We start from the raw sequence: 14,329 nt of genomic DNA on the forward strand, positions 1-14,329 counted from the left end.
TGCTACAAACTTTACATATGAATGACTCATCTCAATGTTTGTACTGATAACACTAAAACAACCCCAAGAATAGACTCTAAAAAGAAATTCTACTAAACATGGACCATATTAAAAATAAATATCTGAACCATACAGAATGATGCTAGATTTTTTCTTTTTTTTTCATGTGTGGAGTGTGGAATAGTGTTTTTATCTCTTTTAGGGGGCTTGTCTTGTGAGAGAATAGAATCCATTTTGTTCTTATAGAAACCATCTTGTCTTAAAACTGAATGATGTTATAGGGCTCAGCTAACACTGATGGGCGGGGAATTTCATATTTCCGTTCACTCCCCTACTGATCTTATTGGAGCATAGTTCAGAGAAGTTTCTTCTTTGTTTGAGGTACTATATAAACTGGTCACATGATGTTATAAAGCAGAAACTTTCAGTACACCACAAAGCGAGTGTGCTGTATTGATTTCCCAAGCACTAATTTGGAGTTCCAATGGCATAGAAGGAGTGTGTTTCACTCAGTCTCATTTTCTAACTTCAGAAGTGCACCGCTTCTCTGCCTCTTGCTTGCTGTGGTGCTTTGGCTTTTGATGATTGACAATTCGAATCATGGCATGGCTGAGCAGCTGTTCAGAAATGTGTGCCACAACCAAGGACATCTTTATCTCAGCAGTAATGGAGGAGGAGGAGGTGGTAGTGGCACTGAAGCAATTTGCTTGGCTTCAGAGCAGCGCTATCAATCTGATTAAGCAAATAGCTTTCAAGTGATATGCTTGTTGTCTAGGAAACCAGCCACCTTTGATAGACTGGAAACAAGCAGTAAACTATAAAATTAAAAAATTGCTTCATTCCCAAATTTTAATTAGAATCAATTTGCAAATTTGCTTCTTTTTAAAAACACTAAGAAATTCAAACAATTTACAAAGATAAGACAACCTTTTTAAAGGGGTTGTCCATTAAAAGGACAGCCCCTTCTCATTCCATGTTTCCTCATATTAAAAAGCCAATCCTTACCTCTGGTGGTGGCATGGTTTCAGCATTGTCTGGGCTCGCGTTCCCAGGGCTCTTGTGAGCTTTTGACATTACCCAAGCCCTGTGATCAATCACCGCCGGCTTCTCTTTCCCCGCCTTCAGACAAGTGAGCTGCCGTCCACTTCCTGTTGACTGCTACTGTGTCCGAAGGTGGGGAGAGAGAAGCCGGAGTTGATTGGTCACAGGGAACTGCTCCACAACCAGAGGTGAGCATAGGCTTTTTTATATTAATATGGGGACACATGTGGAATGAACTGGGGTTGTCCCAATAGTGGACAACCTCTGTAATGCCTCTACCTTCCTTCTTTACTCCATTGTTAGTCATTAGGGACCATCCCCACTGGGCTACACCTTGTTGCAGTTGCATGGCTTTATACTTTTTTCATCAAACACGATGAGTACTAAGTACTCTATCTTATTTATATGCACTATTACGTCTTACTTAGTTTTTACAGAAGGGTATATGCTTATTTTGTTTAGGTTTTGTCTGTTAAATGGCCACAGTGTGAACATGCTTCTATGCAGTGTATGTATACCAACTTATACTTCAGCTCATGTCTTCGGTTTGGCCTTGTCGTTTTTTTTGTGCTATGTACAAACAGGAGTGTGCCCCCTCTCATTGAGCTGTATATTTCATTTACGTAGTTTCCCATGGTGGGGTGTCCATGCATACGGACCCTGGTCATTCTCTGCCCCATCTATATTAAGGTTTTAATATTAGAGGATTAGAGACCAACCAGACTGGGATACACCATGTCACGGTGGGATGGCTTTACGCTTTATTTGATCAAAAACAGCATGTACTAAGTACCCTATGTTATTTATATGTACTATTGACTCGCCCCAGGGCTATGGGGTTCTCGGTCCTGGGCGGTGTACTGCTGGGATATCTCACTGGGTGGCCGTTGCCCGGTTCCGTGACCCTGGGGGTCGCTTGAAGGGGGTTATGTACAGGGAAATCTTTATAAAGTTTGTATCGTGACGCCACTTGCGGGTTGCGGTTGTGGTGATGGAACTGCCACTGCACAGTTTCTCACCGCTGGGGCTGATGTTAGTGGCAGCCTGGATGTTGGGCCCTCCGCAAGTAGGGCCGGTGCCCCAGGGGGGTAGGTGATGGAGTTAGGCGCGGAAAGAAGGTAGGCCACACAAGGGATTGCAGTTTAACTGGGTTCTTTTCTCACAGCAGGTTGATAACTGGTACCCGGAGGAAGGCTGGTATTCACCGCTGTCCGCACTGTCTGCCCCCTCCCACCTGGTTGTCGTCTAGTGGACTGGATCGACTCCACCCCTGGGTGGCCATCCATTGGGTCCAACTGTAGTCTGTCACCAGTTCTTGGGGATGGGGAAAACTGGAATTATACTGTGTTTCGCTGTTACTGGCACTGGTCTTTCAGGTTCCTGGAGGTAGGCTTTGCATCTTTGACAGGATGCAGTACCTTGTAGCTCCTGATGGGTTCAGGGGCGCTACACTATTATGACTTCTTCTTTTTTTTTTACAGCAGGGTAAATATTTATCTTGTTTTTATCTTAGATTTTGATATTGTCAGTCATTAGTCAAACCATCAAAGGTCAGATCTTGTCACGGACATAGAGGCTAATATTTTATTGCTGTTGGTTTCTGAGAGTTTTGATATTGTGCATTGGCTAAAAAAAAAAACCAAAACATTTTATATTTGCTAGAGCCTTGGTTTACAAGAACAATCCGTTCTGGGAGTGTGCTTGAAACCAAGTTACTCGTCTAGCAAAGCCAAATTTCCCATAGGAAATAATGCAAGCTCAGACAATTCGTTCCACAACTTGCGCAATGTCCCATCCTGGTCCCCTATTGTGCCATTCCACACATGCACAAACACACACAAACACACACAAACACGCACAAACACGCACATTTTGCTCACCTTACCTTCCGTTCCATCGCCTGCCTCCCGGTTCTTGAAATTTGCCGGTACAGGATGTGTATCGGGTAACTATCGCGACCGATGCCGGAGCTTCCGCTTTAAGAGTACTGACGTCAAAGGCATGAGCCACTTGTCTCTGATTGGTCAGTGCGCTGCCTTTGAGAAGTGGCTGACAGCAGAAGTTCCTCCATCGTCGCGATGGTTACCCGATACACATCCTGTACCGGCAAACTACAAGAACCGGGAGGCCGGCGATAAGCCGAGTTACAAATTTACAGCAAGCTTTGCTCATATAGTTAAATACTCGCACACCAAGTTACTTGTAAACCGAGGTTTCCTCTGTATATTATTAAATTAAGATTATTTTAGATTAAAGTGTTAAATGTCAATATAAAGCTATCTGCACACCCTGCATGTTTTTGAAGCTTTTTGCTGTGACTTGCAGCATTTTTAATGATTTTTTTTTTCATTGCTTTCAATGGTAAAATCGCTGGAAAACACGCAGAAAGAATTGACATGCTGCACAGCACTTCAGGATTTTCATAGACTTTGCTGGTGTAAAGTGCCAGGGAGGGGCAGTCATAGGCGAGGGTTACAGTCCTCAGCCCACCCCAGCACATTACAGACACCAGGGGCAGAGTGGTGCATGGAGTGAGTGTGGAGGCGTTACTTGCCTACAGCTGCATTTCTGTATCTTCATCCGGCTTCTCAGGACCCCATTTACTACAATTAGCTGCGCACCCAGTATTGTCGGTAACGAGTCCACCACCAGATGCAATTTTAACAACTTTACTTAACACTTTGTTTGCAGACTGTTCCAAGCTTTTCAAGGCAGATTTTACAGCATCGACAGTTACTTGCATTCTATTCCATACTGAGCTAGGCTCTACAGTTCTTGCAATCAAGGTGGATCATTCGGCTCAGCTAACAAATGGATGGACTCCTTTGATGCCTTCCCACTGTGACTGCGTTCCCTCAAGTACTAGCAGGTTCTGGCCTAGGAAGGGGTGCCTTTCTCCTCTACTTCTTCTCTTTACTAGTATACACCTCCCTGCAGACGAGGTCCCCTTTCACTGTATACTGCTCTATTTCTCCTCTTCTTCACTGTCTTTTGTCTCTCACTTCCACATCATCCACTCCACTCCGCTGCTTCTGACCCTGCAAGTCCTTGTTTATTGTTCTGCTCACTGGCTCTGCATCTCCCTATCTGACTAAATAGGAAGTTACTTCTACCTATATATTTTTTCCTGTACTGGTGAACCACCTCCTTGCTTAACCCCTGCTGCCCTGTCACTTCCAATCCATCCTTTCTCACTAAGGGACCCAGGAACCAGTGACATTTGGTGGCAGCCGGCCGTATTACAGGAGAATGCATTACATTAACACAAAATACAATACAATAGTCACAAACATTTACATTGCGGTTTCCCTAGTCACCACTTTGGTCTGGGGGCGGTAGGGCACTAGATACCCTATTACAATGGCATCAGGATATTGTTGCAGATTTGTGAAAATCTGCAACAACAAAAAACGCACAGTGTGCACTCAGCCTCAGGTAGGTTGAGAAGTATCGCTGTCTTTGTACTTTAGTTTTCCCAAGGCAGTCAGATGCTTAACATTCAGTGTGTACAGGGTGCGGCAAAAACTGTCAATAATAGTGATGAGCGAGTACTAAAAAGCTCGGGTGCTCGAGGCTCGGGCCGAGCATCCCAAGATACTCGTGTACTCGGCCCGAGCAACGAGCCCAATGTTATCCTATGGGAGACCCGAGTATTTTTGTGAAATGACCCCCCGGCAGCATGTAGAAACCCTAAAAATGTCACAAAAGTCTCAGAAGAGTGCTCAAATGACATGGCAACAGCATGGGGAAGACCCCTTGAAGCATTTATCACTCAAAAGTCACAGCTGTGAACAATTTTGTCCGCGTTTTATGCCATTTTTACGGACTCACCAGAAAACCTTGCAAAATGACCCCAAAATGAATTTTCATGGCGGAAATGTTAAGGGCACATACACAATAGTGAGATAGAGCTGGTGTATGTTACTTTTTGAGATTAATACATGAAAGATTTTACATAAACATTGTGTGGCACTCCGATGTCCAAAACGCACGTTTTGTGCTTTTTACTAGTGATGTCGGTCATTTTTTTTTTCATTCTATCTCCCGTCGGTCGGTCTCGCTCTGTCGGTCTCTCTCTGTCTTGTCTGTCCCCCTCTCACAGTCTGTCGGTCATTCTCCCCCCTCTCTCTTACTCACCGTTCGCCGATCACTGCTGCGGCACTGCACGGCATTCACACTGCTCCTGCGGCTTTTCCTCTTTTGAAAAAGCCGGCCGCTCATTAATCAATCTCGTATTCTCTGCTTTCCTGCTTTTCGGCGCCTATGATTGGTTGCAGTGAGACACGCCCCCACTCTGAGTGACAGGTGTCACACTGCACCCAATCACAGCAGCCGTTGTGTGTGTATACTGTGCAGTGAAATAAATAATTAAATAATTAAAAAAAACGGCGTGCGGTCCCCCCCAATTTTAATACCAGCCAGATAAAGCCATACGGCTGAAGGCTGGTATTCTCAGGATGGGGAGCGCCACGTTATGGGGAGCACCCCACCCTAACAATATCAGTCAGCAGCCGCCCAGAATTGCCGCATACATTATATGCGACAGTTCTGGGGCTGTACCCGGCTCTTCCCGATTTACCCTGGTGCGTTGGCAAATCGGGGTAATAAGGAGTTATTGGCAGCCCATAGCTGCCAATAAGTCCTAGATTAATCATGTCAGGCGTCTCCCCGAGATTCCTTCCATGATTAATCTGTAAATTACAGTTAAAAAACACACACACACGAAAAATCCTTTATTAGAAATAAAAAACAATAACAAAGTCCCTCATTACCAATTTATTAACCCCGACAAACCCTCCATGTCCGGTGTAATCCACGGTCCTCCAGCGTCGCGTCCAGCTCTGCTGCATGCAGGTGACAGGAGCTGCAGAATACACCGCCGCTCCGGTCACCTCCACGCAGCTAATGAGGTGAGTATAGCGATCAGCTGAGCTGTCACTGAGGTTACCTGGATCCAGCGGTGGATGCAGCGGTGGCCGCGGGTAACCTCAGTGACAGCTCAGCTGATCGCGCTACTCACCGCCGCTCCGGTCAGCTCCATGCACCAACTGAGGAGAGTATAGCGATCAGCTGCGCTGTCACTGAGGTTAATCGCGGCCACCGCTGGATCCAGCGGTGGCCGGGAGTTACCTGACTGACAGCAGCTGATCGCGCTTCTCACCTCAGTTGCTGTGTGAAGCTGACCGGAGCGGCGGTGAGTAGCGCGATCAGCTGAGCTGTCACTGAGGTTACCCGCGGCCACCGCTGCATCCACCGCTGGATCCAGGTAACCTCAGTGACAGCTCAGCTGATCGCTATACTCACCTCATTAGCTGCGTGGAGGTGACCGGAGCGGCGGTGTATTCTGCAGCTCCTGTTACCTGCATGCAGCAGAGCTGGACGCGACGCTGGAGGACCGTGGATTACACCGGACATGGAGGGCTTTGTTGTGGGTAATAAATTGGTGATGAGGGACTTTGTTATTGTTTTTTATTTCTAATAAAGGATTTTTCGTGTGTGTGTGTTTTTTAACTGTAATTTACAGATTAATCATGGAAGGAATCTCGGGGAGACGCCTGACATGATTAATCTAGGACTTATTGGCAGCTATGGGCTGTCAATAACTCCTTATTACCCCGATTTGCCAACGCACCAGGGTAAATCGGGAAGAGCCGGGTACAGTCCCAGAACTGTCGCATCTAATGTATGCGGCAATTCTGGGCGGCTGCTGACTGTTATTGTTAGGGTGGGGGGCTCCCCATAACGTGGAGCTCCCCATCCTGAGAATACCAGCCTTCAGCCGTATGGCTTTATCTGGCTGGTATTAAAATTGGGGGGACCGCACGCCGGTTTTTTTAATTATTTATTTATTTATTTTACTGCACAGTATAGACACGCCCACCGGCTGCTGTGATTGGGTGCAGTGTGACACCTGTCACTCAGCGTGGGGGCGTGTCTCACTGCAACCAATCATAGGCGCCTGTGGGCGTGGAAAGCAGGGAATATGAGATGGCTGTGTACAGAGCACAGCGCGCCGGCCGGTATAAAGGCTCGGTCACGCTGTGCAGGCCGGCCAATCACTGCAATTCCACAACTAACAGGGCTGTGGCATTGCAGTGGTCTGCCAGCCAATCCCTGCATGAGGGCTGGCTCTCAAAAGAGCGCCAACATGCAGAAATGAAGACCACGAGTAAAGCACGAGTATCACGAAATTACTCGGCACCCGCCGAGTAGCCCGAGTACAGTGATACTCGTGCGAGTACCGAGTAGTAACAAGCATACTCGCTCATCACTAGTCAATAACTGTATTTAGTATACTTGGATGAATAACAATAATAATCTGTAAGGAATAACATAATCATCTTCTATATAATTATAATAAAATAATTATATATGTGGAGTTAATGTATCTGGCGACCTTTATAAGAATGTGCAGCATAAAGGAAGAATTTAAGTTTTGTTTATTAATCTTTAATGATATATATTTACCCATCAAGTGTATATAGGAAGGAGGCAAATATATAAAAAAATACACTACTTTGTTTTATGCCACTGTGTCATGGTGTCCTCTCTTCCCCAATGCTCGTTTCAAAATCTCTTCCTCAGGAAGCACCTTTTTTGCTGGGCAGAGGTGTAGCTAGGTGTTCGACTCAAGGGGTTGCCTCTAACTAGGTAACTGTGTTTACCCCTCTTATAGTCTGTGCCCCACTATGCCACACAGTCTGCACCCTTCTATCACAGGCTGCCCCCCCCATCCCTGCAACATTCTGTCACAGCCTGTACCTCCCCTGTCATAGCCTGCACCCTCTTGTCACAGCCTGCACCCCTGTCAGTCTGCACCCCTCTGTCACAGTCTGCACCCCTCAGTCACACTCAGGACCCCCCATGTCCTCTTCTTCCCTCTGTACCTGACATATGTGCCCTCATCTTAGACAGCTTTTCCTTTTTCTTCTGGCCCCTCCCACATGGGTCACATGGGCATGACATTATCGCACGTCCTGCACATCTAGCAGGTATTTTTTTCCATCTGGTCCGGGATCAGATTAGAGCTTCCCTGCCTCTGCAGCACTCATGTATTAAATCCCCTTTCCCCTCCCCCTTGAAAAAATTGCCGGATTTGCTACTTGGCCCGGCAAAGGGGAAAACAAACAAACTGGTGTCTTAACATGGCCCTGGGAGGCAGTAGCTCCTAGTGGCCCCCACTATGTTATGTACCTGGGGCGACAGCCCCCTCTGCACCCCCAGTAGCTATGCTACTGGTGCTGGGTAACTGTGTAAGAGAGCAGATGGGTGATCAGCATCCGCCAAAGATGTTATAGTGTACCGCCCCAGTGTCAGCGGCCGAGCTGCTCGGATCCGGAACCGCGGTGGCTCGAGGGGTCTCTGGACTCGGGGGGTTCGTGCGGACACTCGAATTTGAAAAGTGGAGTATGTGCAGAGGAGTTAGAAGTTCGTGACGCCACCCACGGTGCGTGGTAAGATGGAGTACCACCGCTGCTGTTGGGGAGCCCGGTGGCGTTGATATGGCAGCAAGGTGTTTAACCCCTCCGTGGGTGGGGGGTTGTGCCCCAGGGCCCAGTGATGGTAGTGAAGGGGTGCCGTTGGGAAAGGAAAGGGTTTCTGCGTACTCACTCAGTCCAGGAATACTTACACTGACAGCTTGTAAACCAGAATTCTGAGCACCGCTGCAGCAAGGAGGGAGCACGCCTGGATCCGTGCCCTTGGTGTTGCTTGTTAGCCTGTGACCTTTTCCGTGGTACCTTGTTCACTGTTTGGACCCTATAGTGTGGAATTAATCGGGTCCAACTCACCCCTATGGCTAACGGAGTGAGCTTGCTCTCAGGGTTCACGCTTGGGATTTGATGGACTGTGTTTTAGGAAAAGTCCTATCCCCTCGTTGTGCTAGTACCATGATTTTGGAGCGGGTGAGAGATGAATCTTGAAGACTTCACACCCATCGGGTAAATTACCAGGACGCTTGAAGCTACTTCCCAGCCTAGGGTCCGCGTACCGCGTCGTGTCCTGGCCCCTGCCCAGAGATGACTCAAGGCCGCCGGCTGCCCTCCTCGGCAATCCGTGCCCCTTGACACGATCCCCTGCGACCAGGGTTCCAGCTCCTACCAGGTCCAGACCAATGTCTGCCACCAAGTAGTCTTCGATAACAGAGAAGAGTAGAGAGGGGTGATTAAATGCCGCGCCAAATGATCACTGTTCAAATGTCAGATTAACGTGTCTTTATTGTTGGCATGGGTCTACGCGTTTCAGGAGCTCAGCTCTCTTCCTCAGGACCGTCAAGCACAAAGAGAAACATCAAATCAGTGATATGAATGCTATTTACATTGGAGATATGAAAGTAATAAAACATATTTTATTACTTTCTTATTACACAATATAACAGGGATGGGTAGGAAGGGGTTAATAGCTCACACATGCTCCTGCTTGTAGGTCAGGACGCTTTTTTGACTTGACGGGTTCCCTTTAGTGGGAAGATGGTAGAGGCCCAGAGGTAGAGGAGCAGAGTTACTGGTGGTCCTGAGAATACTTTGAGCAGGACAGTGTTGCCCTGTAACAGTAGTGAACTGCAAGGTGTCAACCTAGTGTGTAAGATTTAGAGATGGATGTCTCTGTTACCCTCATGGGAGCATCTGTAAAGGAAGATGTTGCAGCCGGAGCGCAGGAAATGCTAAGGAATTATCCTCTGATATGGATCTGTAATGTTGTGAGATTGAATTTAAAAAGTATAACGCAGATGCCATGTATAACCATCTGTATGAAAACTCTGTCAATTTCATCTGTGAATATCATCGGGTCTATCTGTTATGTCTTTTTAACTTCTACTACCTCAGTAAAACACTTTCTGATGCTAACTAGGACGGCCCCTCCTGCCTCCTCACGCGTTCCCTCCACTACACTACATCACAGGATGTTGCCACCAGCCTCAAAGTGAGGAGAACAGATAGCGTGAGGATGGTTTCCCCGAAAATAACAAAACATGAATGTTAGAATATAGACATGCATTACTGCTCAGACTGCATGTTGGGAGTGCCATCAGTCTTTGTCCCCGAAAATAAGACCTATCCCGAAACTAAGCCCTAACACAATTTTACAGGATTTTTGGAGTATGATTGAAATAAAAGCCCTACATCAAAAATAGGCCTTAGTTACAATCAGGGTCAGTGTTAGGGGGAGTCAAACCGCTATTTCGGTAGTGACCATACCACGTTTGTCACTGGTGTTCAAAGTTTCCTAATTACACTTACCCAAACAACTACTCAATGTCCCCACCCACACTCCATCCCCCACACTGCCCACAGCCAGATAATTTTCAATAGAGATCTTTTTTTATCCATAATTTACCCCTTTCTCCCAAGTTGACCTAAGCTTTCATCTGGAATGTGACAGGAGAGAATCACAACTAGGTAACAGGTTGATGATATCACAGGCTGTGCACTATTCCGCAGGTTACCGGCCTTCGCTGACTACTTGCTAACATCAGGGTAATGGAATCTAAAGCCATATTCAACACTGTAATATTTACATCCTGTAAGCCGGCCATAGGCACAACCCCAAGAGCAAACAATGTAATCCTTAGGCTTTATTTTCTTCACTAATTGCATAATGAATAGAAAGAATATAGTTCAGTGGGAAAAAAGCAGTACACGTGGTAGTGACACCACAGCGGTGACACAAAAGTACAGACTTGCAGCTATTACCCCAAACTTTATAGAATAATGTTTAGAAAACCTTATGTAAACTTTTGCAGCTTCTCCTTTTTTATCCTCCTTCTCTAATTCTGTTTTTAGCACTGATTTTCTAGACTCTCTTCAGATGAAAGTTTGAGAAATAAAAGGTAAAAGGCAGACCATATTGTGTTGGCTGCAACACGTACACAGCTCTTATATTGGTTGTGTTACCCTGGACTCTATTTGGTCGCCCATGAAAGATCGTAAATCTTTTCTAAAAGAGGACATGAAGTAGAAAAAGTAATTTATGTGCTGTCAATGGAATTACACAACACAAAGAGAAAAACAAAAAGAACAAAATAAAATTGAGGCAACAACCTATTTTTCTATTACTGTGAAAATTATGAAACTCAGAAGCATGAAAACTGCAATTTGGAAATTAATGCTATCTTCTATTATTTTTTTGTTTGTTTTAAAGCAAATAGTATCACTTACTTTACTTAAAGGGATGATCTAAAATAAAAATTAGTTTCCATCCTAAATGCTTATCTGTTTAATGTCATAATCTAATCTATTTTCTGGTTAAATTTTGTTAATAGAAAATCCCCATGCATTCCCTAACTACATTATCGCACTGCTTTCTTCTTTTTTTTTTTACAACTTCCTTTTTGATGATGCTTTGTTTTGATATTCTCAGTGCATGATGGGATACTCAAACTAAGCGTCATCAGGTGGCACTGCTACATGGCTCGGCTCGTCAAGGGGCTCATTCCTGCTCTGTCACTGTGCGATCTACACAATGACAGTACACTCTTGGGTTTGAAAAGACCAGTACTGCCCATTCGTTTCTACAAGCTGGATATTTGTTGTACAACGCACACTGACTGTGCGCTCTGTTGCTGGCTCGTTACTACAGTTCTGAGCCGGTAAGAGAGCACACTGTCTTTGTGTATACCACATAATGACAGAGTAGGGACGAGCCCAGCCCCTGAAATGAAAGTCACTGATGACACTTCATTTCAGGGAGGGTGCAGGGGCAGCCTCTTTCCCCTGATGATACTTTGTTTGAGTAACCCAGCATGCACTGGGATTATCCAACAAAGCATCATCAAAAAGGAAGTTGAAAAAAAAAGAAAAGCAGGTTGTGTAGTTAAGGAAGAATAGGGAAGTTTTAATTAAAGTTTATTAGAAAATAGATTAGATCGTGGCATTAAATATGTAGGGATTTAGGATGAAATTAATTTGTATTTCAGACCACCCCTTTTTTCAGAAAACATAAAGGATTAGGACACCTTTGGGAACAATTTAAATAATAAAATATATGCTTTATTTTAATTAAAAAAAAATTACAAAATGTCCCCTGAAAGTTTCACATACTTTAATTTTTGGAATAGTGATGACTGGGCACTACCATGCTCGGGTGCTCGGTACTCGTTAAGAGCAGTTGATGCTCGCATGGACGTGACTCGAGAACCCGAGTATAAATGAAGACAATAGGGGACTCAAGCAATTTTCGAGAAATTTTACGAAAACATGCTTGAGTACATCATTGACTTCCATTATACTAGGGTGCTCGAGTCACACCCATCAGAGCGTCCAACTGCTCATTACGAGTACCGAGCACCCGAGCATGATAGTGCTCACTCACTATTGCCAATCAGGTTAGATTTTGCCACTAAAGGTCAAACTACAAAATTATTGATGACTTTATTCAATGACCATCCATTCTATCCAGTTTTCCATATGCAGGGGCTGGCTGCCTGTAGACAGTCCCTTTTCATTATAGTATATGGGAGATATCTAAAAAAAAGTGTAAGTGAGCAGGCTCAAAGGTTTCCTAATCACTATCATGAAGGATATTGAACAATTGATTTCAGGATTGTAGTGGGGTTCCATTATTTTCAACAAACTGGTTTTGCACTACTCTATCTTACTACATGATTCGCCCTGTTTTTTTAGGATATTTACCCAAAACATAGTTAAACGGCTGCCAGGACCTACACCATGTATAAAGCTGTGGACAAAAAAGCGCAGATAGGGTATTACCCCAATAATATGGGGTGAGGGAAGGAGAGTGAATACTCACCAGATGGAGTTGTGCAAGTCACAACCCCTTTAACAGCATGTAAATCGTTAATCCAGGCAGCAGCCACCCAACGGCAGACAACAGAGAACAGTAGAAAATAGGTGATAATGCCGCGCCACAGATCACTTCAGGGACAGTAAGATTAACGTATCTTTATTGGCATAGGTCTACGCGTTTCAGGAGCCACGCTCCCTTCCTCAGGACCGTAAGGAACCAAGAGACATCAAATCTTGATGTCTCTTGGTTCCTTACGGTCCTGAGGAAGGGAGCGTGGCTCCTGAAACGCGTAGACCTATGCCAATAAAGATACGTTAATCTTACTGTCCCTGAAGTGATCTGTGGCGCGGCATTATCACCTATTTTCTACTGTTCTCTGTTGTAGGACCTACACCATGAGTGCTAAGGAAGGCTCAAACACAAGTCCCCCTTGGCCAGAGAAATAAGTAATATAGCCAAAAATAAATCTTTCCCCTGGGTGAAATAGAGTCAACACCTTTGGGGTTTAGCATGAAAGTGGAAAAGATGTGGTTGTAACTGATAATTTTTGGAGATACTCAATTAATATGGCCCATAAATATAGATTTTTATTTTTGGGCTCTATCAATTCCACTTAAATACCCACCAGCACTGCTGTTAATCAATGAGTTCAATTGCCACCATCATTCACAAATAACATCACATATGACTGATAGACTTACTTGCCACCATTTCCTTGTGCTTGCCCCAAAAAGTCAAAGTTGATGCCAATACTTGGAGGGATCTTGCCACTTTCTTTCTGCATTGCGGAATCCATTGGAGGTTTTCCATCTCTCTTCCCCTCCTTTTCTCCTTTGCTAATGGCCTCCTCTGTGGTCGTGTCGTGAAACTGTAAGGAGAACTTATTACTTGGAGAACCGTCTTCAGAGTCTGAACTGGACATGGTGTCTTCTAGAAGTGCAGCAATATGTCTAGAAGGTTCTTGATAGAAAAGCAGTCGGCATCTGCTGCTAATACCTGGAGCAGAACACAAGATTTAAATTAGAGGAAGATGGGACAATGACGCTTCAGCAGTTCTGTTTACCCACTACCTGTGAGTCACCTGTGCAGGAGCAGCAGCTGTCAGGTGTATACATAAGTAAATCAACAGCAGCTCGGCCGTTAGAGGCACATTAATGCAGAATGTTTAGGTTTAACTTGGTTGTTCAGCCCTTAATTCTTTTTCCAAAAACACACAATTCTCTAAAATTATAAACTAAGTAACGCTTATTTTACCAAACCCAACCACTTACAAAAAAAGGTTTCCTGTGTAAGCGCTGCACGATTCCTCTGTGCAGAGCATCTTGCCTTTGGAGATGCTCTGCTGCACTTTCCTGTGTTACTAAGCTAGCAGTTGTGTTTGACAGCACAGGATTCCATGTTGGCGCTTATTAATCAGGTATCCCACCTTCCTGTAATTGCTCAGGCTTCTTTACTGAGCATGCTTGCCCAGGACATCTCCAGTTGGTTTTTTTTGGATTCTCCAGTGTGCTGTTGGTTTGTGTCTCTGCTAGTGCTCTGATCT

General features: G+C 45.0%; 1 protein-coding gene across 5 annotated transcripts in view; it reads right to left on the reverse strand.

Annotated features, from left to right (window-relative positions):
• LOC142291007 (transient receptor potential cation channel subfamily V member 1-like) overlaps nucleotides 1–14,329 on the reverse strand; it is a 138,484-nt gene that overhangs the window by 95,929 nt on the left and 28,226 nt on the right. For all 5 annotated transcript variants that reach the window (XM_075335188.1, XM_075335185.1, XM_075335189.1 and 2 more), the window contains one exon: nucleotides 13,488–13,782. In XM_075335188.1, the coding sequence (XP_075191303.1) occupies nucleotides 13,488–13,708 (221 nt within the window). In that variant the 5' untranslated portion in view covers nucleotides 13,709–13,782. The remainder of the gene's footprint in view (nucleotides 1–13,487; nucleotides 13,783–14,329) is intronic.

The sequence above is a fragment of the Anomaloglossus baeobatrachus genome, chromosome 2 (genome assembly GCF_048569485.1).
Source record: "Anomaloglossus baeobatrachus isolate aAnoBae1 chromosome 2, aAnoBae1.hap1, whole genome shotgun sequence".
NCBI classification, from domain to species: domain Eukaryota; kingdom Metazoa; phylum Chordata; class Amphibia; order Anura; family Aromobatidae; genus Anomaloglossus; species Anomaloglossus baeobatrachus.